Raw genomic sequence first — 25,138 nt, forward strand, 5'->3', positions numbered from 1 at the left:
GTACGGGTGTGTATGGGGGGGCTCTGGCCTAAAGGAAGTCAGCAGCTGGCACAGTCAGAGCACAACATGGGGGGGGGGGGCTGTGGGATAGGGGAAGAGTAAATGAGACAAGATGGGATTGGGAGGGAGACAAACCATAAGTGACTCTTAATCTCACAAAACAAACTGAGGGGTGCTGGGGGGAGGGGGGTCAGGAGAGGGTGGTGGGGTGATGGACACTGGGGAGGGTGTGTGCTATGGTGAGTGCTGTGAAGCCTGTAGACCTGGTGACTCACAGACCTGTACCCCTGGGGATAAAAATACATTATATGTTTATAAAAAAAAATAAAATTAATTAAAAAAAAGTATACCTACAAAAAAAAAAGTAAGAATAGGGGCACCTGTGGCTCAATGGGTTAAAGCCTCTGCCTTCGGCTCAGGTTGTGATCTCTGGGTCTTGGGATCGGGCCCAGCATCAGGCTCTCTGCTCCGCAGCGAGCCTGCTTCCCCTTCTCTCTCTGCCCGCCTCGCTGCCTGCTTGTGATCTCTCTCTGTCAAATAAATAAATAATTTTTTTTTTTTTTTAAGTAAGAATAGTTTCTGTTCCCCGAGAACTTTCTATCAGATGGGATGTTGTTCGCTTGGAATCTCGGGCCTGGAGACGTCACCAACCCCCCGGCAAGTAGGTCTCCCACCCTGTTCTCAGGCACGAAGTTGGCCTGGTTGGTTAACCAGCTGTCTGATGCTGTCCCCCAAAAGGCCAAGTGAAACGTGTGTCCTCGGACGGGTGTTGTCAAGCACTGGCTCCAAGGAGCTTTCCTAAGCCAGTGTCTACAGGCCTCCCAGACGAGAGCCGCCCTGTGCTCTCGAAACACGGCACCGTCACAGAGGCGAGGAGAGGAGCCGGTGCACCGCGGTGAGGTTTTGGTTAGAACTGAACCCTAAAGGGTTTTTTAATTAACCAGTATGTCCCATTCCCCAGGCATGTGGCTAATTGAAATTTTTCTCTATGCAAGGTTCATAATTACTACGGAATCTGGAGTACTGGCAGAACAGCTTAATCATAGAAAAATCCCATTATTTTACGTTTTCTTGCATTTTGCTGCCACAAGGACACACTCGTGACTCTCATCTTCAAATAAAGAGCCTCTCCTCAGGGCTGCGCTTCCTCAACTCCCCTGCCCCTTCTGCTGCTGCCCAAGATCCCCCACCCTCCAGCCCGGCTCAGCCACCACCTGCCCCTGCCAGAGCGTCCTCCCCCCAGCGCCCCCTGCGTGTGACCCCAAACAACGCTCTTCAGAACGTGATCATGGCAGCCTGGCGGGCAAAGGCAACATCTGCGGACCCAGAGAAGCACCTAGACTGAGGCATTCATTCAGCAGACATTTATTACGAGCACCTGGCTCCACGCAGACACAATGGTGTCAGAGTGGACAGATAGGGACAGAGTGGACAGCTCCCCTGCCTGGTCTTCCAACCCCACTTCGACCTGGTTGGACAGGGCACCGGAGGGACGGCGTGCTGTCTTCTCATCCAGGGAACACGAGAGGCACAGGACAGTGGAACGTGGAGGTGGAGACACCCGGCACGTGGCTGTCTGGGTCTGAGACCGAAGGGGCCGTGGCTCGCGTGGACGGCGCGGGAGTCACGGTCCTTCTTTTGGAAGATGGTTTTGGTTATTTCCTGAACAAGGGGACGTGCTGGGAAGAAGGCGGCCGGCAGGGGCAGTCAGAGAAAGCGCTAGTGGGCGCAGATTCGGGAGAGCTCAGAAAACGTAAGAGGAAAATGCAAGGAAATAGGAGAGCTACAGCCATTCGGAGCTGGGGGCACCCTGGCCCACGGCCCCGGGACTCAGCACCAGGTGCCTTCTCAGGTGTGAGCAGTCCCAGGTCAGAGAGATGCTTGAAGCGGAAAAAGTAAGACACCAGTGACCCCTACACCCTGCAGCTGGGGCCACCAGCGTCCTCCAGGCCCCACACATGTTCCCTTCCATGGTGGGAACCCTGAGAATGGGACTGTCCCATACAGGGGACCAACAGCCCTTATGAGTGGACCCAGTGTGTAACCCCCCTCCCCGCCCCGGTAAAAAAACAGCCGAGGAGTTTGTTCATCGGCCCGTTCATTTGCGTTTCCTGAGTGCCTGCCCAGGGCTGGGGACTAGGGACAGAAGCCCCTGTTTTCACATTCTGACGCGGGACATGGGCCACCAGAAAGCATTTACAGAGCAGCGCGGCAAGTGCTGGCGTGTGGGGCGTCAAGGACGGACGGGGGTGACAAATGTCACGGCTTCATTTCACTGCATATTCTGGATCCCAACCCCTGCCCCCCACCCGTCCCCAAGCCAAGTTTGATATTTTTGTCACTTTATGAGACCAGCAGTCCTCTTTGTGACCTCCATGTGGCCTTTATGAATAGACCACTCGGGGACAGAAAATTCTACGCTTTCTTTCCTTAAACACCTGAATAGCATTATTTACAAAATTCCCTTTCAAATTTACCCAAATATCATACTAGAATAAATCACTAGACTGCACTTATTATTTTTTCCCTTTTCAACTTCTCAGCTAAATATCTCCATTGTCCCGACGACTTCTGGTTCTTAATTTCTTGATATACACATTGTCATCATCCTGTTTGGGAAGAAAAGAGAGCTCTTAAGTAATTGAAAAGAACAATTTCTCATAACCAACTCTGCAAAAACCCAAATCCTTAATAGGTGTGATGCAGGCTTTTAGTTTGAGGAAATTAATTTTAAGGTTGGAAATGAGTTTTGAGATGTGTCATGTGAAAGGTACTTTGGTTTTTTAAAATGTTACTATTTGTTTTTTAAAATTTAAATAGGAAGCTTTGTAACTTACTTTTAAGTTAATACATAATAAAAAAAGAAAGAAAACTTCTACGTAAATATATGCTTTTTTTCACTAATTAAAAAATACCACTCAAAAAAGTGAATTCAAATGTATAAACAAGACAGGACGTTTTGGGTCTTCTAAAATAATCTGTGTGTGAAGTGGACAATCTGTCCATACTCAGTGGGTATGGCCACCTGCTGGGCCTGTTCCAGGAGCCCCGAGGAGGCTCATCCCTCTGGACAGTCCGGTAACGCAGGAGACCATCTGCTTTCTCAGAACCAGGGGGGCATCTGCTTCTGCTTCTGCCCCTCCCCCAACCCAACAGCCCACCAGAGGCAGACCCCAACAGTGACCGCACCAAGTGATCTTGAACACCTGCCCTGTCCCTGCTCTCTCGTAGCTTAAAAGGGGACAGGAGGGCCCAAAGACACCCCGGACAGGGCCATCACCCCATTCCGGCAAGCAGGAAACAGATCCTCCTGCTTTCGCAGCCGACACTAAACCAGATGTTGGAACAGAGCCGTGGCCCACAGCACTGGCCTCTAGATCAAAATGCATGCTGAGAAAAGTATAGCACTAGGGAGCTGCCGACCCCCCTTCTTTTAAGCTAAGAAAATGGAGTATTCCCCAAAGAACACCAACTGGACTTAATCTTGCTGTGGATTTATTCCAGGGCAGACTGGATTTAATCCAGCGCACTGGATTTATTCCAGTGGCAGACGGCTTACGTGCTGCTCAAGGTGACAGGACATGAGCAGGCCTGGCGTACCACTTGCTGTGTAGACACTGGGCTTCCCTCCCTTCTAGCTTTTTCCACAGGAACTCCTGGGGAAGCCGGACAGGACCGCCTTTCTTGCTTTAGGAAGTTTCGCTGAACTACCGGGGAGACTGAAGACTGATACCTAGAATTTTCTTAGTATGTTGTACGCAGCCAGAAAGTACTGTCTACCTGCATTCCTTGCTCTTCCTGGATGGTGACTTCACAAGGTCAAGTTTCTACCGGAAGTCGAATTCCCGAGACAGAGACAGCTGAATACAGCTCCGATAAAATACACGGTTTAGACTTACGCTTCCTACAGTGGTATAACTAGGAGCCGACAATGTGTTCTATTTCCTTGCTTTTGCACATGGGGCAAAAATTAGATTGTGATACTCGTTGCTCATTAAAAAAAAAAAAAAAAAAAAAAAAAGGAAAACAGGAAATTACTTGCCTTTTTTATATTTTCAGCGCATCTCTTGGCATTCCGAGTTACCCTCTGCTGGGGTTCACTCTCCAAAGCCTTTCCTCCGGGAGGGACTGTGATTTTTCTAGATCTCAAACGCATGGGGTCTGAAGGTTGCCTTACTTCTTCCTCCTGCTTCTTCTCCTGGACACCCACTCTTTTCTCCCTTTGCTTCTCCTCGGCGACGTCCGGCGAGGGCATCCTAGTGGGTCTCGCAGACCTCAGACACATTCTGCTTCCCCGGGCTTTGCCCCCAGATGCCGCTTGCTTGGCTCCGTCTTCCGGGCTTTGTAACGCTGTCTCTTGGGATGTCTTCAAGGGCTTCTTGTCACTTCTTTTTGTTTTCGGCTTTTCTGTCGCTGTTACAACAGGCTCGGGTCTTTGCTCTTCTGCCTCGGTCTTATTTGGACGTCTAGAGCGCAGGGACCTTCCCTAAAAATGTCAAGACATCCGCAACGTGTCACTCATGAGTAACGCAATTCTCACAATTCAGCATGGAGAGAGACACTCAAAGTGAGCTAAGAATCTGCCTGAAACGTTAACGGTTGTCTTAGAAGATGCCAGGAGGCACTTTGTCCCAGCGAGAAATCCTCTCCACTGGTAAGCGAAGGAAGTCGGCCTCAGTTTCTATCACCATATCTGAGTGTCGTATATGTCAAATTGGATTAAAACAAGCACTGACAGCGCATTCTAGAAAAGTGCCCCCTTTTCGAGCTGTAAACGATTTCCCTGTCCTTCACCAACCGTTGCTGGAGCAGGACGGGGGAATCGCAATTTCTGGAACCAAATTTACGAGCTTTGCTCCGTGCAGGAGTGTCCCCCCCCACCAGCCTCACCAACCCGACAGGTAGGCTGTTCTCAGGGCGCAAATCCCCACGCAGATCGTCTACCCAAGTAAAGAATGGGGCAGACACCACCCCGACCCAGGGCTCCTGCCTGTGGGGTCTGGAGGAACAACACGGGACTGAGCTGCCACCTTCTCCCGGCACCTTTCCCACCTGTGCAGAGGAGCAGAACTCAGCCAGGTTCCGAGAAACTTGTCAAAATTCGCTGTGACAATTTTGACCAGTTTTTCTCCCCAATTCGTCTATTCTCTCTGTATGTCCCCAAAGGATCCTTTGCCTCGGTCTGCAGATACTCAGTGTGGAATGCAGACCCCTTGGGAAAAGACACTCATCCGCACCTTCAAGCCAGGGACAGATGACACCAGACATTTGCCCCAAGAGCACCCGCCCAGGATGACAGGGGCCCCAGCATCACCTGATGGCTCGGGGGCGAGCCGGCCGCTTCTCTTGCCCGCGGTGTAGCTTCCCTGCTGCTCCTGGGCGGGTCTCCGGGGAGACGCATGGGCTCTGCTGTGACCCTCAGCCTCTTCTTCACTGTCAGGGGCTCCGGTGCGTCACAGCCCTCCTGGGGAGCTGCCCTCCTCCTCTTCTGGGGCAGCTTCTCCTCCTCCGCGTCCTGGGCGGGGGTCACGGAGCGCAGCCTCTTTGCTCCCGTGGAACCTTCCTCGGTTCCTCCTTCCCTCTTGGAGGGCGGGGAAGCGCCTCTTTCCCTCCCAGACCCGACTGGCTCTCTGCGGAGCCCCCCGTCTTCCTGGGCTGTTGCCCGACGGGCCCTGAGGCTCCTCTGCGGGACGCTCACAGCTTGCCTCCCGCCCGAAGGGTGCACGGGAGCCGCCCTGACGCCACCAGCGTCCTCTCTGGCTTCCTGGCTGGGATCGGGCCCGGGGCACGGCTCCGGCTCAGGCTCCGGCTCCGGGGAACCGGCCAGGTCTTCCAGGGCCGTGGCCTTTTCCTTAGGTGCTCTTCGCCGACTCTTCCAGAGCATTCCGTTCTCTGCAGGGCTCAGGGTCTGCTTTGGGGCGTCATTCACGCACCTGAGGTCTCCGTCGCTATCGGCGGGTTCTTGGCTAGAGACCACACTTGGCCCGCGCCGTCGGGTGGACGTCCGCGGAGCTGATGGCCCTCGCCCCACGTCCGCCTGCTGGGGAAGGGTCTTGACTTGCCTCCTTCTACTTGTTGGCTTGTGGACTGCATCTGCTAGTGGCGATTTGCCGGGGACTGGGGTGGTTTTGTCGTCAGTCACTGGGTCCTGGGTGTGCTCTGGGGTTTGGGAGTGCTCCCGGAGGCCGGCCAGGGCTAAGGACGGGGCATTTCTCTTGGATGTTCTTGACCCCCTCTTGCTGCCAGCTCCATTCTCCGCAGAAGGCCCTTCCTGCTCCGCAGGCTTACCCAACAGTTCGAGATCTCCCTCAGGGCCTCCCGCTTCTCTGCCCGACTGTGCCTTTGCCCCCCGCGTTCGGGTGGACTTCCTGGGAGCTGACGGCTCTTGCTTTATGTCCACTTTCTGGGGAGAGGTCTTGAGTCGCCTCCTTCTACTCATCGGCTTGTGGACTGGGTCTGCTAGTGGCGATTTGCTGCGGACTGCGGTTTTGTCGTCCGTCACTGGGTGCTGGGGGCGCTCTGGGCTTTGGAAGAGCTCCCTGAGGCCAGCCAGGTCTTCTAAGGACGGGGCATTTCTCTTGGGGGTTCTTGACCGCCTCTTGCTTCCAGTGACATTTTCGGCAGGGTCCATCTTCTGCTTTGGGGTTTCCTTGAAGAAGCGGACGCCTGCTTCAGCACCTCCCGGCTCTCTGTGTGTGCGTGTGGCTTCCGCTGGCGTTTGGATGGGCTCCCCGAGAGGTGCGAGCTCTCTCTCGGAGTCCGCCGTCCCCTGAGGCATCTTCCGATGCGTCTTCCTCTGGGGTGCTGTGTTGACTGTCTCTGCCAGCGGAGATCTGCCCGGCGTTACTGTGCTTTTGACAAGAGCTGCTGGTTCCCGGGTGTGCTCTGGGCTTTGGAAGAGCTCTTTAAAACCGACCAGGTCTTCTAGGAACTGGGCCTTTTCCTTACCCGTTCTTATCCCCTTCTTGCTTCTGCTCATGTTTTCTATGTGGTCTAGCTTCTTCCTTGGAGTTTCCTTAGACAAGCTGATGTCTTCATCACCACCTCCTGGCTCTCTGTGTGAGGGCGCACGTTCCCCTAGGGTTCTGGTGGACTTCCTGAGAGCTGAGGGCTCTTCCTCTAGATCCACTTTCTGGGGAGGGGTCCTGAGCCGCCTCCTTTTGCTCATTGGTGTGCTGACTGGATCTGCTAGTGGAGATTTGCCGGGGACTGTGGTGGTTTTGTCATCAGCCATTAGTTTTTCTGTGTGGTTTGGAGTTTGGAAGAGCTCCCTGAGGCCAGCCAGGTCTTCTAAGGATGGGGCATTTCTCTTGGGTGTTCTTGACCGCCTCTTGCTTCCAGTGACATTTTCTGTAGAGTGCACTTTCTGCTTCGGGGTTCTGTTAAACAATTTGATGTCTTCATCACCATCTTCTGGTTCTCCAGGCACAGGGATGTTTTCCCCTGGCCTTTGCATGGACTTCCTAAGAGCTGAGGGCTCTTCCTCTAGGTCCACTTTCTGGGGAGGGGTCTTCAGCTCTATGTTCATCCTGGCTGGCATGCCAACTAGTTCTGGTTTTGAAGATTTCTGACACTTTTCTGTGGTTTTGTTTCCCACGTCCATTGGTTCCTGGGCGTGAGTAGGGGTTTGGGGGAGATTTTGGATGCCCCCCAGGTCTTCCTTGGGTTCTGTGTCCTGCTGTCTCTTGAGGGTGGTCAGGTTGGCTATCGGATCCCATCTTTGCTCTGAATATCTTCTTGATCTCCTCACAGCCACCATCTTTTCAGAACTACCTTCTGATTTGATAGCTTTCTCACATGTGTCAAAACAGCTCTCTCCTTCCTCAGTCGCTCCCTCTGGTTTCTGTCCTCGCTGTGGAGTTTTCCTCACACGTCGCCCTGACGTGTTCTCAGCAGTGTCTGTGTTTGCTTCTTCGTTGCTGTGCCTTGGACCTGGCATCTGTGTGTTTCTAAGCGCCGTGGACCTCCCAAACCTGTTTGCGCTTGACGCCGCCTTCAGAGGCTCTGCCTCCGACCCTGGAGTCTTCTCGATGTTTGCATTTACTCGAATAGCCGGTCTTCTGAGGGGAGGGCTGGCAGGACTGTGATCGGATGGCTCTTGAGGTTTACTCTGAGTCATGCGCAATACATTTTCTCCTACAGGAAACAAAAACACGCATGAGAAATCGATTCTCTTCCCCACGTTGTGCCGATCTGGTATTTTATGTTTATCATAACAATGTTATCTGGTGACCAACAGTGGGTTCATACTGAGGTGATAATTCTACAGGGATCAGACATAAGGAAAAAATCCTTAAGAAAGGTCTCCCGTAGGGCACTGCACCGCATCTTGGGCACCGGAGCACTGTCATTCTTTTCCTTAACATGAGAAGCAAACAGCTGTGTCACCTGATTCCATAACATGGCTTCCATTCGTGGGCTTGGGGTCCACACCGCACAGGAAAACTTGCTTCTGTTCCCTCTCCCACAGGCAGTGGGTGCCCAGTATACCCCGTACTCAGGTGAGAGCGCCAGATGGGCTCATTTCTCCCACCAGGAGCTCACAGCTCCACACGGGCCACCAAGAACAGCAGCAGCGATAACCACACAGTGAGCACATTCTCCTTCCCTTTCGTTATTTACACTTATTTTGAGTTTGAGAAATTGACGTAACTGTGATGAGACATCATTCTACTTCTGTGCTGCTCAACCTCTTTAAATTAAAAGAAGGCAGAAAAGCTAGGGTGCCTGGGGGGCTCAGTCAAGAGTCTGCCTTCAGCTCAGGTTATGATCCCAGAGTCCTGGGATGCAGCCCCGCATCGGGCTCCCTGCTCGGCAGGGAGCCTGCTTCTTCCTCTCCCATTCCCCTGGCTTGTGTTCCCTCTCTTGCTGTCTCTCCCTCTGTCACATAAATAAATAAGTAAAAATATTAAAAAAAAAAAGGCAGAAGTGTACATAGGTCCTTTATAATTATTATATTACTGTACTAAAAATTATTAATACAATTACAATTACAATTATTAAAAAATTATTATTAAAATTAATCCTTTCTATGCCACTCACTAAATACCAACATTAGTTCAATTGCTAATAGGAATTTCCCTTGAACATAACAGAACTGAGAAGCTACAAATGGTATTTTTTCGGAAGTATCTATTGTAGAAAAGTAATACGGCATCTGTTGAAACCCCAAAAAAAAAAAATCTTTAATTCCTACTGAAACCATCAAAATGCAAGAAAAAAAAAAAAAAGCAGTAAACCAACCAAAATTTACTGAAGTGCACAGCGGAGGTTTTTCTCCCGAATTGGGTACTTCAAACTCCTTTCCGATTAAGTCCTCTGAATTTGAAAAAGCCTTGGGGCATGGGCTCATTGTTTGTGGCTTCTTTTTGGCTGGAGTCTTGAACATTTCAGTTAACCCTGTGATGTGAGAATATTGGGAAAGCGATTAGCGTATCGTTCCCCGTGCCATCAGCCACGCCGGCCCTCAGACCCACCAGAGGAAGTGGCAGAGGGCGAACAGGGAATCCCTCCCCAGAATTCTCGGGAGACGGGGTCATGCATTAATAATGAACTCATTTTGTTGAGGAAGAGCGAGGAGATGTTGGAATCGTATCTCTTCTTTGTCTTCCTCTTGGTGAGAAAATCTAACGAAGGCAGTCGACAGCTCAGTCTTCGACCGCTGCCCTGATCCCGAGCACCGGCTGGAGACAGAGCCCGGCTCCCCGAGCCACCTGTCCCGACATCTGGAAACCTAGCATTCTCATGCTGCCTTAAAAAATCCCAACTTATGTAGACCTGGGTTTTACATACAAATAACACATCCCCAATTTTTAAAAAATGACATCCATTGGGCTGTCCACGAATAGTACTGTCAAGTGATAAAATCACTATGTTTTCATTTTAACACCAAAACGTAGCATTGACATAACAGAAGAAAAGAACCATACAGTTCTTCAGATGGAAGATTTATCTTTCTGAAACACTCACTCGAATTTCCTCTTTTCTCACTCTGCCATCGATGGGTCGAAATGCTCTGTCTGGTATTTTTGCAAATTGTGTTTGGGGAACCTGTTCTGAGGGCCCCCAGATCAGACAGTTCACTTAAAAATCTCAGCCCTCTGCCCCAGTTCTGGCCTTCCGTAAAATACCCCAGAGCCAGGCTTGTGCACAGATTGGTGTTTTGTCATGGGAGTCATTCACACCAAGGGGTAGAAGTTGTTTGCTTTCTAGGACGGTGGATGGAAGGAAGGTTGGGAAATCCGCCGTCCTAGGTACTGAGTATACAAACTTCTATTAATTAGATCTTAAAAATATTTTTAGAATTGGCCTTCAAGGCTCCATGACACAGATGTTAGTTACACTCGTACGTAATTTATAAGGAAACACGTATGTGCATATGTCTGCATATAGGGGCATATACGCGCAACTCTTTCTCATTGAGCATGTTTTCAAAACTGGCAACTGTTCTGCATTATTGTGGTTTGTTTTTTTAAAGCTAAATGCATTGATCCAACTATGACCGCAATCACAGCATCCTTATTTGGGTTCTACAGAGGAGTATTCTGATTCCATCTTAAAATATGCCCGGAAAGAAAAACGAGAACCCTGTAATGGGTGGTGGCGTCAAGCGTCACCTCCCTTCAAAAATGTGCAAGGCAGAAACCAGTGGTCAAACCGTGTGGCATAAAATCCCAACCCCTGGGCTCTTGCCTTAGTTCTAGCCTAGGACAACATAGGGAGGTCCCATCGCATTTCTGCTGCTTAAGGGAAACCTCTTCGCAGGACTTTGTTTCAAGACACAGTTAAGCTTCATGCAAGGGAAGGAAAGTATGAAGCAGAGACACGTGACCCAAACCAGTGGCTCTAACTTTGGGGCGATCGATTAGTAGAGATGCAGAGAAGGGGCAATTTTAAGGGCAAGCCTGCTCTCTTCAGCACAAAGCAGCTTCCGGTTCTCCACACCCGTGCTGCAAGCCAAGGCGACGGTGTGTGTTTCCCATGCCCACCTGCTCCCCGCAGGACTCATGAGCCTCTTTATTACTGGGGACCCCTTCTTGTTCTCCAAATCCAGCCTTCTCTTGTGCCCATCACCACCCCGGAGGTCGACTAGAATGTTTATCCTCCCCACACCCATTCACAGTAAATGCAACTGTCGCACCCCATCCGCATCCTCCCACCGAGGGGGCATTTACCTGAAAGATCTTCATTAAAGTCTATTTTCTTGTTGAACACAAGGTTGTTGAGCATTCTGTAGGGCCGAGCGGGCACGTGTACCTTCTCGATGTGAGCTTTCCCTATTATTATGGTACAAGGAGAGTTGGCATGGCCTGTGCTGAACTGACTGTGAACGTTGCTAACAGGCTTCTGGAAAAAAAGATAACAAGAGAAGCAAAATGTCAAAGCGTCAAGGCACACACCGCGGAACCGCGCCGAAGAGCGTGAGGGGAAAGGGCGCCCCCTACCTTTGGAGTGGTCGTTCTCTTGTGCCTTTTGCTGGGCTGCCTCTGGGGGCCATGTTTAACCACTTTAGCTTGTGTTTGTTTGGCTCCGAGTTTTACGACGTCTGCCCACGATTTTGCCACTGTCCAAAGAAGAAAGTGCTGAAACATTTCCAAACTCGTATTCCTGAGGAAACGACCCTGAGGACCTTCTCTGCCAACCCAGCACTCACCGATTAAATTGGCTTCAGAAGCGCCGCTCCTTCTTCTGGAATAGATCCTCTGCAATAGCTCGTGTTGGCTCCGATCGATGGAAGCTCTCTTCGAAGGCAAGGTGCCGCTCTTCCTGCCTCCCCTCTTGGGAGTGTCTGTGGGATGAGGAGATGCGCCGCCCCTGGAGACGGAGGGCAACTTGGACGACCTACGGCGGGTGTCATTTGCCACTGGAGAAGTTCTCGTCAGATTCCGAGCTGGAGATCCCTTACGCTGGTCTTGTGCGCAAACTTCCAAATGGATTTCTGAAGAATCTTCTTTTCTTGATGGTTGAGGGTATTCCTGAGGAGATTTAAATGTTCATAAGAAACCTTACCACAGATGTAACATCTCTGTAGGGAACGTGAGAACCCTATTCAAATAAGAATTATAGTTGTTTAAATCTTGAAACACCAAAGCGTTTCATCTACTGTCTATCAGGGGCCGGTAGAAATGGGAGTCTGTCCCCCGCATTTTAGAAAAAATAAAAGGGGAATAAAACAACAGATAAGTCTTGGTTGGGGTATTACGGGTAGAAAGGAGAAAAGGAACCTCCCAGGGAGTGACAAGTGAGAGTGCCCTGATCTGAACTGGAGAAAAGCACCATCTGGAAGTGTCTAATCCCCTTCGGTCTACACGGAAGGAAGGCTGCTCATTTCTGGGAGCCAGTATTAAATGGAAAAGGAGCCAGGCATACCTTACCATCCTTTTGGTATGAAAGAAATTAAAGACAGACCAGGCCCTCTGACAGGGATGAGCCGTGAGGCCCTACCTTTCTAGAGGGCTAAAATCAGGAGGACAACACAGCCTAGGGTAGCTGACTCAAAGTTCTACACAGCTGATGGTCAAAATCATAGATGGCTGACCTCTGAGATTTCCCTTTTCACCTTATAATTCTAAAAGAAAAGCAAAAATGCCTTATGGTTATGTGTCATGATGTCTCCAGATTCTTTGTAATTTTAGTGGTTTTGTTTTTTTTAAAGATGGTATTTATTTATTTTGAGAGAGAGAGAGAGTTGGAGTGTCTCTCTCAGAGGGAGAGACAGAATCTTCAGCAGACACCCCAGCTGAGCGTGGAGCTGGACGCGGGGCTCGATCTCACCACCTTGAGCAAGCAGAAGGGGCGAAGACTTGCCCCTGTTCAACCTCCTTAGAATCGTACGTCGAAGCCCCGGGAAGGAGCTCAACTTTAGATTTTTTTATTTTCAGTTTTTGATTCGAAAGAAAAAGGCCTTCATCATAACTGTACTGGTGGTAGGGAGTCTGGAAAGGATGCACCACGGGCATGAGTGACAAGACTGTCCGCCCAACGTACCTTGATGATTTTCTTCAGGACAGCTGGAGTGTGGCTGATGAGAGACCTCCTCGGGGTCTCTCCTCTCTTGAGAGGTGTATTAGGAGGTAAGTTCTCATCAAATAACTCGGGCTTCAGACGACCACCGAAGGAGACCCGCCTTCTTTTCAGGGGCGTTCCCTCAATCTTATCTGAAGGAAACATGAATGTGGAGAGGAATGAATGGTGCACACTTACATAGACTCGCTTCAGGCTCCTGTTAAAGACAAGCCGCTGACAAGTTCACTGACACCCAACACCCCCTCACGCTGTCCCTTTGTCATGCTGAGGGCCTGGAGTGCTTCAAGAGCTGAAGAAAGATCTAGGGACAAACCAACAAGATGTCAAGTCCCAACTGGACAGGACAAAGACTTTCTAAAAAGGGTGAGAAATCCTGTGTATTGATAAAGGGATCCAGACCGGTGGCGTCCACGCTGGAGCTGGGCAAAGACAGAGATGGACGTTTTTACAGTGACCTGAGAAGTCTTTTTCGAAAGCCATGTATGGACTCGGGGCTCACCCAGACCGACCTAGTGAGAAGTCATGAACTTGACAACTTCTCCAGGTGATTAGAATCGGCAGATCATGAGTCCCAACCCCACTGCACATCCTGGTGAACCAGCACACGACAGAAATCCCTTGTCTGGGTGATGCCTCTTCGGAGACCCCTGGGGACATCGTGACGGATGCATACGGGTCTCATTTCTGAGAGCCGCGCACCTCGCCCAAGGGACCCTCTGCAGACGGAGCCCAACAGGAAGCTCGCTACTTTAGGACATGCTCAGAGCCCCGGGAAGTGTGGGAGGGTGCCCAGGGGACATGCCAAGCCTCCTCCAGAGGTCACAGCTCTGCCACTCGCTATGTGACATGAGGCTACCAGTGTCCCTATTTGCAAGAAGGAAATCACAGGAACCCCTGTCCCGGGGGCACTCCTGCTGCCTGCTCAAAGGAGTAACAGGGTGAATGTCCGAAAACACCTACAACAGCACCTGATGCATACACTCCTGGGCGAAGTCCCCAGGTGTATAAAAAACAAAACCCAAAACCCGAAACAGAAAAACTGCTCGTAAGAGACCTTGAGAAGAGTATGATTACCGGAGAGACGCCCCATATTTAAACATTTCCAAAGGACTGACTTTCCTGGACCTCACTTACGGAAGCAAACTCATAGGATACAACAGCTTACAGTTCAGAATTACAACTTCTGTGAAAAGCCATTACGCCTGGGCGCCTGCATGGCTCCGTGGGTTAAGTGTCTGCTTTCGGCTCAGGTCATGATCCCGGAGTCCCGGGATCGAGTCCCGCATCGGGCTCCCTGCTCGGTGGGGATCCTGCTTCTCCCTCTGACCTCTCCCCTCCCATGCTCTCTCTCTCTCAAATAAATAAAATAAAATAAACCTTAAAAAAAAAAAAAAAAAAAAAGAAAGCCATTACGCTTATTGGGTTTATCTTCCTTCCTATTTTCTCATAGGTGCACCAGGAGACTCCCAACATGGTGTTGGACCCCCTTAAGGCCCCCGGTGGTGTTCCTCCCTGACAACCTGCACTCCGCCCAGAGCCCCTAGTTACGAAGCTCCAAGACGTGAGGACGCGTCTGTCAGGGCAGACGGTGCATATGGCTGTCGCATGAGTAGACAGCCCTGCCTCCGGGACCCTCCCCCTACACCAGAGCCATCCCTACCGAGGGAAGGAAAGTCTCATGACTTCCTATCTAGGTACAAAGAAGGTGTGAGCCTGTGGGAGAAAATGAATGCACAGGTAAGTAAACTTACTAATGGAGTCACCAGAGCTGCTGCTATCAACTGAACTACGGCCCGGGAACCCAGAGCTCGAAGGCCCGGTGGTGGCGCCCCCTCTCTCAGGCTGGTGCACGGAAATGCTCTGAATCTTCCTTTCAACTTGAATGGGCAGTGGAGCTAAAACAGTGTGAGTCTGAGATTCTGGTTCTGAGGCAAGAACGTCCACACTGGAGGGAACACTCGCCCTCTTCTTGGACAAGCGTTTTTCTGGTGTTGCTCCAAAATTATCAGCATTTTCAACGTTAGTGGGTGTTGGATTTCTGGCTAAGAACTTCCAAGGAGTGAGTGTCTTGTTATCTGTCCCGAAGCTGTCCCTTTGAGCTGGATTCACGGGTTCACTTCCCCTGGGAACACGCAGGTCTTCACTCCGACGTTTTCGTGAGGAATGGTGAGGAGAATGATGGACCGGGGTCTCGGTTCTTGTTGTCTCCTTAGGAGGGATGCTGGGACCCGTGGTCTCCTTGGGAGTCTGAAGGGCCTCCACATCCTTTCTCCTGTCCTCTGTCTGGCTAATTCCTTGTTCTCCCAAAGCAGGGTCTGCCTTCACTGGGGTGAATCGACCCGACCTCGGTCTGGATTTACGTGAGACCAGGACTTGTGTCCTGTCTTGTAGCTCACCTGAACATTCGTTCTCTGATGCACAATGACTCTGGGGCCCCGACTTTTTCCCACTCTGTGGAACAATTCCTTTTCCTGATTTCATGTCAAACTCTTCCTTCATTGACTCATAAAGCTCCCTAAAGGGAGACTCCTGGTTTTCACTATTCTCAGGACACCATGTAGAGGGGAAAGTCTTCAGTTCTCCATGACAGCTCACTAAGACAACACTGGAATCTTCCTTAAAATCCCTGGCTGTAGGATCCATTGCATTTCTGAAGTTTTCTCCAGGAAGTTCTGAGGAACGGACAGCATTAAGGGATTTTCTAGCAGCGTGATCTTTGGGACCATCCGGGGCGGCTGGTTTGCCATTCTTGACGTGTACCAGAGGACTTCCGGAAACATTTTCTTCACAGAGTTTGGAATGGGCATTGGAATCTTGAATTTTCCCATCTTGGCAATGAGTTAAGAAATAAGAAACAGAAAGTTCAAGATTTTCTCAGTGATTAACACTGTGCAGTATTCAAATTTTACAACCTTTTCAAACAGGCTTGCAATCTAGTTTTTCACCTAGCTCACAAACTACTTAATGCCAATGCATCAAAGAAGTATTCTGATCCTCGAATTACGATGCAGACAAATAAATCACATCGGCCTTCTGTAACCAGTACGAGGGGTCGATATGAGGGGTCACCGGCTACTATCTACTCGATGAAACTAACACCCGTGTTCAGTTTACACGTGGACGCTCTAGTAAGTATTGTGCCCCATGCATCTCTGGAGGATAAATTAACTCAGGTGCCTGCTTGTTGTGTTACGTAAACCAACCTCCTAACTTGTGTGAACCTAGATGTAGAACGCCAGTGTTCTGATTACCTTTTCCTTGCCCTAACCCTGCACAGAGAGCTGATCGTGCAGGATCCCAGAATAAAATCAAAAACTACTAACCAGGGTCAGAAGAGAAGCTAGACCTTGAGACCCGATGCAGAGAATCCTGTGAATTGGAAAAATAGAAACAGTGAGTTAGGTGCTTGTTCAAATCCCCACAGTCATGTTTATGAAAATGTTCTGGCTCTGGATGCTCTTTCTTACCAAACTCTTCTGGTAGGAATTTTAGAGACTTTGAGAAAGGAGCCAAAGACTCTGAGGGGTGAGTGCTCATAATACACGTATTTCTTAGCGGATTGTAAAAAACATATAATGATAGAACAAGAAACAAACTTGAAGCTCAAAACTGTTCCAATGGAACCTCAGTTGAGTTTTGCTAACTCCCTCAAACTTCTTTCTCATCACCCTATGAAAGAACCAAGGCTAAAATTAAACATCACCTATGTTCAGCGTCTGTGAACCTACCAAGGGCACAGAATTTCTGACTTAATACTTAGATTTTTCAGAAAGAGGCTGCAGGACCTGCAGTGAGCTGGGGCCCCGCTCGGCCTGGGGGCTCGGGTCGGCAGGTGCACCCAGGCCTGGATGTTTAGGAGAAAGTGAACCCGGCTCATCACAGGCATTGTGCCCTCTGAGCCCAGCAATCAGATCCAACACTCCTACCTGGCCCCCACGGCTGCCTTCACAATCTGTCAGAAGATTTTTAGGGGGCGAGGAACAACCACAGAATAACAAGGATGTAAGGTACAAAAAGTTCAATGTTGCTTCAGAGGAAGAAACTATCTCATCTGAATTAGGATGGGGGAAAAAAGTCACAAAGTATATCCAAAGGCAAATAATTTAACTTCTCCCTAATCAATTTCAGATTTCTTGGTGTCTGAAACATTGCTTCTCTAACTTGCCAAGTGGGGGATCAGTTTCTTATTTCCAACTTGAAGTTGGCCACGGATCTTAGGACCAAACAATAAAAATGAATTAAAATTAAAATATATGTACAAAATATAAGCGTATAAGCCTATTTTTGTACCATTATATTCCAGACATAAAAGTCACCATCAAACGGCTGTAACACATTCTCAGTATTCAGTTTCAACACTGACTTTATCACCGTCCAGACAACAAGCAGCTGGTAGGCCTTTGAGACCACTTCTAACTCAAAGTCCAGCTTTTTGCTTGGTTCCCTAACACCTACCAACAAAGTGGTTAGAGAATCTCGAAAGCGAGCTTTCCCCCAAAGCCAATGAGGGGTAAGATCACCACGAGGGTCCTTTCTCTAGGAAGGAAGCGGCATGTCGCCAGGGCGGAGATGTTTGGTTGAAGGTTTCCTGCTAATTTCAGGCATAGGATGATAGGATTTTTTAAGCCAGTGAATTACAGCCTAGTCACAGAAGACCAGCTTGGCCAGCTTCAGCAAGCTTCCTAAATCTTAGCGGATGGGTCCAGGACGGCATCCTGACAGAGCTGCACTCTTTGGATGGACACAGATTCTCTGGCACTGACGCAGCACAGTGACGCTCTTGGGTGGCAGGGTTGTCTCTCCATCAAAGTCAGGAGGCATCTCTGGGACTCACAGCTCTGATGTGATCATTTCAGATGCAGAAGGATGGTAGAACAAGTAACTGGGAGACAACACAAGCCACAGATCTAGGTCTGAGATTTTAACTCTATGTGATGGGCTGTCCTCGCCAAAGGTTTGCAAGCGCACATCATGAGATAGTCCAGGAGCCTTCAGGCCAAAGTGCAGGACTGACTCAGTCCTCTCATTGTAAAGGTAAAAAAAAAAATCATAGTTGTAAGTTTTTTCAGTATGTTTAAGATCTCAGGTATCTGTCCCTCTCATAACTGGCGAGTCACCCTCCCTTGTGAGATGTCACTCATCGGCCTGCTTACAAATGATCTCATAGTACCGCGCAGAAGGACCAGAGCCCCCAGCTGGATCATTTCTACCCCCCATCACCTGTTTGCGTTTTTGTCCCGGGGATTCTGTCGACTCGCTTCCATTCCGATGACTTTCATTTTCATACCTGAAATGCACACAAGGACAGACACACATTCAGACTCCAGCTCTGTGACTGATGGACAACCTCCTCATCTCATTCACGTCCAAGGAGCGAGGAACAAACTTGAGGTTTTATTCAAGAGATTCACTATATTCGAGGAAATAGAGGTGGAGTCAGAAAAGATTTCACACTAAAGACTTGGACAGGTCACCTCAAATTTCTTTTGGACCAGTGTTGTCAGAGGTGAGGACCCAGATTAACTTCTCAACGCAGACAAGCTGTGTGATTTCAACAATATCCGAGCACCTCCTCTGTGAAAACCTGCACAGGGGAGCCGATCGGATTCCCACGGGTTTATACCCACAATCATCTGAGGGCTTGGAAGGTCACCAAGGAAGCCGAGGCCTGAGGCACTTGGTGATGTCACCCTTACTGCAAGGTCACCACAGAGCCATCCTGTATAGGAACACTGTGACCTCCTGTTTCTTGACTACCGCGTCTGCATCTGAACAAAGACTGGCATATTTTTGAAGATGGAGACAGATTTAACAATATACACTGTCCTTCGACCAGACCCCGGGCATAATTCACAGAACGCTGGGCATTCTGAACTTGGCCTCTGTCAGGTGGCTTGATCGGAAACAGGCGGGTGTCTGGACTTACTTCTCATGGCCTCAGAGTTCATGGTCACATCCCTCTTCCTAAGCCCCCTTCCCCATTCTTGTGTTGGAGGTATCTAATTATCTCAGTTAACCTCAAACTGAACGGTATCTCATTTGGGGGAAGAAGTCCTAGTTTCCACTCCACATCAAATGCTTCCTACCTAGAGTCTGTTTCCTGGAAGTCAAGTTCACAAGAAGCCCCGGGAAGGAGATGACCAACAGAACACACGGGAAATACCCGCTCAAGACGCGTGGAGGCAGCAAGGTCAGCGCGCCATCTGGCGGCGTGACGGCCAACGTGGCCCAGTGTGCGCTGCCTCCCAGGGACCTGAGGCCCAATCAAAGGCACCTGCCGGATGAGCGTGGAGGATGAGAGGGGACACCCGGAGCCACCAGCAACCCTGGGCGAGCTGGAGGGGGCATTTGCCAGCGTCAACAAAAGAGACTTCAAGATAAAAATTGCTCCTGGGGATGAAGGACACTTTGTAATGATAAAAGGATCCATCTATCCGGAAGATAAACGGATTGTAAAGAAAAGCGCACCTAAGAGCTGGTTGTAAGAGACAACCTGAGCCTTAGGGATTATGACAAGTTGAAAGCCAAGTGCCAGAAAATAGGATAGTACACAATTACTGATAAAAAAGCAGGAGGGAAGGTACAGAGTATCTCAGAAAGATAAGCCACAGAGCTTCACCCACTAGGACAGGATTCTAAGTTTCAACACTCTCAACGGAGAGACGGCAGAAACAGAAGAACTAAAAAAACAGAAAGAAAGAAAAACCCTCAATGTGTGATTTCAACTTAAGGGAGCCACAGGACACATATTCTTTTCAAACATGCAGGAGAGATTAGTAAAAAATTAACCACATCTCGTCATAAAGCAAGCCCTCGACTCACTTCAAAACCTGGAAATTTAACAAACTTCTGTCCAGAATGAACGAATTATGTATATACCCGGGATTTATTTCAGTGAAATAGTCTGACAGCAAACAGGACATCCGCGCTTGGCTCTCCCAAGCACGGAGCAGAAGTCAGCGGCAAGGACACACGTCATTGTTTCAAATTCAGAGTTTAATAAAGACAGACAGAACCAGACGGTTAGAGACACGTGCTTTCGTAGCACAACTCCAAAAACTTTGTTATCAGAAAAGCCACTAGGGTGGTTTACTTGGTGAGGGAAAGAAGCAGTGATTAGAAGACCTTTCCAGAAGAAGGTTCTGGAAATATTCTGTCTACAGCTTGAGTGGTGTGTTAGTTTGCTAGGACTGCCGTCCAAAATGCCACACGCAGGTGGCCTCGACACAGAAACGTACTCTTTCACAGTTCTGGAGGCTGGAAGTCCGAGATCAAGGTGTCGGCGGGACTGTTCTCTCCCTGAGGCCTCTGTCCCGGGCTGGCCAGGGCTGTCCCTGCGGCCTTCACGCTGCTGTCCCTCTGAGCACCTGCTGCCCTTCTTCTGTGTCCTCAGCTCGTCTTCTTGCAAGGACACCAGTCAAATTGATTAGGACCCACGCTAATGGCCTCTTTTTAACTCAACCACCTCTTTCGAGACCCTGTCTCTGATACAGTCATATCCTGGCTGGCCGGGGATGAACACTTCGACATAAGCTTGTCTTGTGTCTTTTCCCCAGGACCATTTTTTAACTTGAAAATGAAACAGAAACTGAAAAATGCATGTGGCTTCACCCCGCCTGCACCAAAAATAAAACCCCGGGAAGGCCTTGGTCACCCGTCTTTGGCCCAGCTGCGTGTGCTCAGACCCTGAAAGGGGGGTCACAGGAGCCCCACGTGTGATCCCCACTATGCCCATGTGACTGCAGACAGAACCAGTGCAGAGCGGCCGCGCCACACGCTCTGACGTCATCTGTGGCACAGGAAAGTCACAGACGTCTGCCAAGCATCAGCGACTAGCTTCACCTTCACCCACCTGAAAGATCGATCGACAATCGTGATCACATCGCCGTGCTTAAGGTGTACGGGCTCCGTAACGACAGCCCCGTTCACTTGGGTGGGACAGGTGGAACTGAAATTAAACAGTGCCGCCTACAGAGTAGAAGAAAGGGGAAACTCAGATGAGTTTGATGACTGGGTAAAAAGTGCCATGAAAAGGGAAAAAAACAAAACTTCAAACACTCACTTACCTCCTGCCCACTGACTTCAATTTTGCAGTGCTGCTTTGACACCACAGGGAGCTGGATTCGAATGTCACATTCAATACCCCTTTGAGGGAAGAAATTGAGAGTTTGAGGCTGACGCAACTTTTTTCTTTCTTTTTTTTTTTTTTTTAAGAAATCCCATGAATGCTTCAAAATAAAACAGCATCTGACCATATGTTTGATCCAAAAATGAAACGGCAGAAGGGGGTAATCAGTCAGGCGATGTGACGGCCTATGCCTTTGGCAAATAATTTTGACAAGTATTGTGTAAGCGACTGTTTTAAATCTTTAAGACTTTGGGTACTTGAAAACAATTATAATGGAAAATATTAGAATATAAAACTGGGTTGCTTTTACTGAAATGGCTATGTTTATAAATAAACATAAGGGAGGACTTCCCATCATTTTGGAGGACTGTAACGATTTCTGATCCTCCGTGCTTTTTTTCCATAAAGAAAGGTTTCTGTGTGTTCCTCTGGAATGTTATGTATGTTCAAAGTCTTCATCATCGCTACGGGTGCTGTATTTTATGCTAACACACCTGTCTCTTCACATACAAACAGATAATCACATCAGCACCTACATCACGGGGTTGTTCAAACGATGAATGAATTATACATTTCTGCCCTTTGCCCGGCAAACTGTCAATAACATTGACTCATGAACTTTTCATTGCTTTAGAACAACGCTGTATGAACGGGCAGATTCACAAGACTATTATTAAAAATACGAATGCAAACAACAAATACGCATTATTAGATTCAGCAGGAAGCACCAGAGGGGGAATTTCCAAACCCACAGGCCAACTAATCCAAAGGGTCCTTAGCGAAGTCTCCTTGGGTCCCCGGGTTCCCTTTATTGCAAGTCTGAACAGTCACACACTCTCCGCTCTGTTCTCCATACACTGCCCTGCAGCTGGGACTATCTCTTTCTAGAATGTGTATAAAAGTTACAAGGGTATAAAATAATTGCAGAGCTGGAAGTCGACTCCCGAGGGCTGACCGACTTGGTCTGTGTGTGAGTGTGAGTGTGAGTGTGAGTGTGAGTGCTGCGTTTCTTGTCCCTGCCTAGCTGCACGGCGTTCTTAGCCTTCGTGGGAAATCGTGGTTTAGTGGTTTCGGTCGTGTGGCAAATAGGTTGTAGAGGACAGCGTGGTTTGTCAGTAGCCGTGGAGAGAGCAGTGTTAGCTCTGTCTGTCCCTACAGAGAAGTGGGTCAGCCACAGAGGTCTGTCTAAACTGTCCGGTTGTCCCACAGAGTAACACTAACCAGGGCTCGGACACACGGTTGTTTTATGTCTCACGGTCTCCTAACCTTGCCAGTCTGGGCACTTTTGGACAAAACTTTGTTCTTGTTTGAGGTTTTGTTCTCCGGTTTCTGTGTTTATTTTTGTGGGTATTTGCCTCATTTCCAACCGTGAACTTTGCAGGCAGACAGATGTGACGCAGTACTTAAGTTCTAAGGGGTTTCTGGTAGTGGGGCCATTGGTTGGCAGGAACAAGTCATGCTTTTTCTCTAAAGGGGGACAGGGGTGGGAATCCACGAGACGAGCAAAAGTTAAATTGTTTGAAGAATTTCTCGATTGGAAATTTAGGCTTTAGGTTTTGTTGCTCTAGTTCCTAGAATAACTTAGAGATGCTGCTCATTTGTCCAGGGACCACCCTAACTCCTGGGATCCCACACGTTCTTTCACTATAAGAAAAAACAAGTAATTGGTGCAGGGCTCTCTGTGTTCTGCCTCTGTCCTTTTTTAAGACGTACTTTTCACAAACAAAGCAATTAAAAAAAAAAGAAGAATATCACTTTCTACCTAAGTCATATGACCACTTTTGAATGGGTTTTAAATGATAAAATCCCACATAAAAATATATTTAATCACAACTGTAGAATCACCAGAATTACTGACATTTGACACCAAAATATTTTTCCTTCAAAGCGAAAAGAAGCTATGGAAAGTGAACAGCCACTTTAAACTAAAGAGAATTTGATTTTTAGATAACAGAATACTGTGGGAAGAGAGAGAGAGAGAGAGAGAGAGAGAGACCATCTCATTAGAACTGAGAACTTGGGTGGCTGCAAACTGCCAGCTAGAATCCCTATGGGTCAGTGGCTGTTAACCTCAGCACCACTGACATTCTTTCCAGTGGGGCTGGTCCTGTACATTGTAGGGTCCTTAGCATCCCCCCTGACCTCTGTCACTGATGCTGCTGGCTTGAACCTCCCACACCGTGACATAGAAAATTGTCTCCAGACCTTGCCAGATGTCTCCTTGCAGGGCAAATGAACCCTAGGCTGAGAACCACGGGCCATTCATGTTTCCACATTCAGCCCACGCATCTGCTAGGTAGAAAGTGCCGCTGGTCACCTCTCTCTCGCCAGACCCCCACCAGGCACTGCGTGTGTAATTATGAACGACACAGTCCCTGTGCTTGCCCAGCTTAGTAGTGGGAGTCACAGCCGAAGACTGATCATGCTGCGGGGTGTTAGGAAAGACCAGAGCTGTGGTCACTGAAGCGTTCTCTTTGGGGAACATTTAGAAGGATATCTGAAAGCTGGAAAGGAGTCACTTACATAGGGAGACAGAGAGAACATTCCAGTCATAAGAGTTTAAAGTGGCCAAAAGCACCTCGATGAGCTTGGAAGGTCTGAGGTGAGGCAGAACACGGTGGGCACGGGGCCGGGTGTGGGTAGATGATGGTCGGGCCCCACCTCACAGGGCTCCACAGAGGGTGACTTATCATTTTATAAGAAATCCCGGAGGAGTGTGCCTGTCATATAGGGACCGTATTATTTACCACCAACACAGGACAGCAAGAAGAAGAAAGTTCTTAAAACACTACCAGGACTTGTTTTCTTTTTTCCAAAAAACCAACAACCAACGCGTCCAATACAGAGCCTCCTCCCTCCTTTGCTCAGTTGTGTCCCCCCCAGCCAAGGCACACCAGGTTTGGGAGGGTTTCAGTGGAACATGCTGGTCGTCTAAAGGCCTGCAGGGAATCAGGATTTGAGAATAATCTACGTTTTCCTCCATTTAAGGATTTTATCAAGTCAATTTTAAAACACGTTTGATTAAAAACAATACTTAACTATATAAACGTTGTTTTCAAAATTCTATTTCCTAATGAACAGCCCTGTTACATTGACAAGAAGTCGGAAAGTCCCAGCAAATTGGGGGCCGGCATTTCTGGTGTGTTACTCTATGACAGGGACGTTAATGTCTCTGAAACTAAATTGCCCACCCCTGCCCGGGGCTCACCTTCCGAACAAGCAGGTGCTGAGGCTCAGTGGGAAGTGGGGACCGTCCACCCCACTCCTTTTGATGGTCACAAGGCGTCCTGCAGGACCCATTTTCTAAACAAGACTTTATATAATCCGGATAGGAAGGCCAGGCATCAAAAGGTTTGCTGAAGCAAACTCACTGCAGGAACCTGGCCCTGAGTAAAACAAAAACAAAACGCGGGGCATGGGGGGGGTTACTCCAAAAACAAAGAGCTACTCACCGGGAGGTGACCAAGTGGGCTAGCCTGTACAATTCGCCAGGCTCCTGCCACCCGGACCGACGCGCTACTGGGCCCCCTGGGGGACCCCAGCCAGGCCGCGCGTTGCACCCCAGGGCGCCCCCCAACACCCAGTGGCCCCCAAAGACCCGCGGCCAGGACGGCGACCATCACGGTCGAGGCTCCCGGGACCGCCTCGCTAGAGCCCCGGCCGCGTCGCAGGCGCGGTTCCCGCAGAGCAGGGGTCCCCGCGGCCCGCGGCCCGCCCGCCGAGGCGCCCCCACGCCCGCGTCCCCAGGACCCGACGCCCGCCCCGCCAGCAGCCGGCCCCCCGCTCCGCCAGACGCAGCCCGAGTCCTCACCAGGAACAGCCGGAGGGTCGCCCGCCCGCGTCCGCCGCCCGCCCCGGGCTGCAAGGACCGGGACAGCCCGCGGCCACGTCCGCCGCAGTCCTCAGGGCCCCGCGCCGTCGCCTCCGGGTGACCGGGGAGCCCGGCCCAGCCGCGTCCGGGAGGCGCCCCGCGTCCGCCGCTCC

General features: G+C 49.6%; 1 protein-coding gene across 2 annotated transcripts; it reads right to left on the reverse strand.

Moving 5' to 3' along the window:
• Positions 1 to 1,349: 1,349 nt before the first annotated feature.
• On the reverse strand, positions 1,350 to 25,138 carry MKI67 (marker of proliferation Ki-67). 2 transcript variants are annotated; one of them, XM_059398821.1, is made up of 15 exons: positions 24,966 to 25,138; positions 24,363 to 24,540; positions 21,093 to 21,171; positions 20,879 to 20,994; positions 18,247 to 18,313; positions 16,350 to 16,395; positions 14,778 to 15,854; positions 12,988 to 13,157; positions 11,654 to 11,975; positions 11,445 to 11,563; positions 11,175 to 11,346; positions 9,244 to 9,399; positions 5,315 to 8,136; positions 4,043 to 4,486; positions 1,350 to 2,609 (listed from the first exon to the last, which is right to left on the reverse strand). In XM_059398821.1, exons 2-15 carry the CDS (start codon positions 24,452 to 24,454, stop codon positions 2,544 to 2,546), a joined length of 5,748 nt encoding a protein of 1,915 aa, XP_059254804.1. In that variant the 5' UTR covers positions 24,455 to 24,540; positions 24,966 to 25,138; the 3' UTR covers positions 1,350 to 2,543. The 2 variants fall into 2 exon arrangements, with proteins under 2 accessions (XP_059254804.1, XP_059254805.1); XM_059398822.1 differs by lacking the exon at positions 14,778 to 15,854 and having other exon boundaries at positions 24,966 to 25,137.

Source organism: Mustela nigripes, chromosome 4, assembly GCF_022355385.1.
Source record: "Mustela nigripes isolate SB6536 chromosome 4, MUSNIG.SB6536, whole genome shotgun sequence".
NCBI lineage: Eukaryota > Metazoa > Chordata > Mammalia > Carnivora > Mustelidae > Mustela > Mustela nigripes.

Coding starts and splice junctions, on each gene's coding strand:
- MKI67 (XM_059398821.1), bottom strand. CDS start 24,454: ATGGGTCCTGCAGGACGCCTTGTGACCATCAAAAGGAGTGGGGTGGAC. Junction 13,158..14,777: donor CAGCTCTGGTGACTCCATTA/GTAAGTTTACTT, acceptor TGTTTCCTTCAG/ATAAGATTGAGGGAACGCCC. Junction 11,347..11,444: donor AGAGAACGACCACTCCAAAG/GTAGGGGGCGCC, acceptor CTTTTTTTCCAG/AAGCCTGTTAGCAACGTTCA.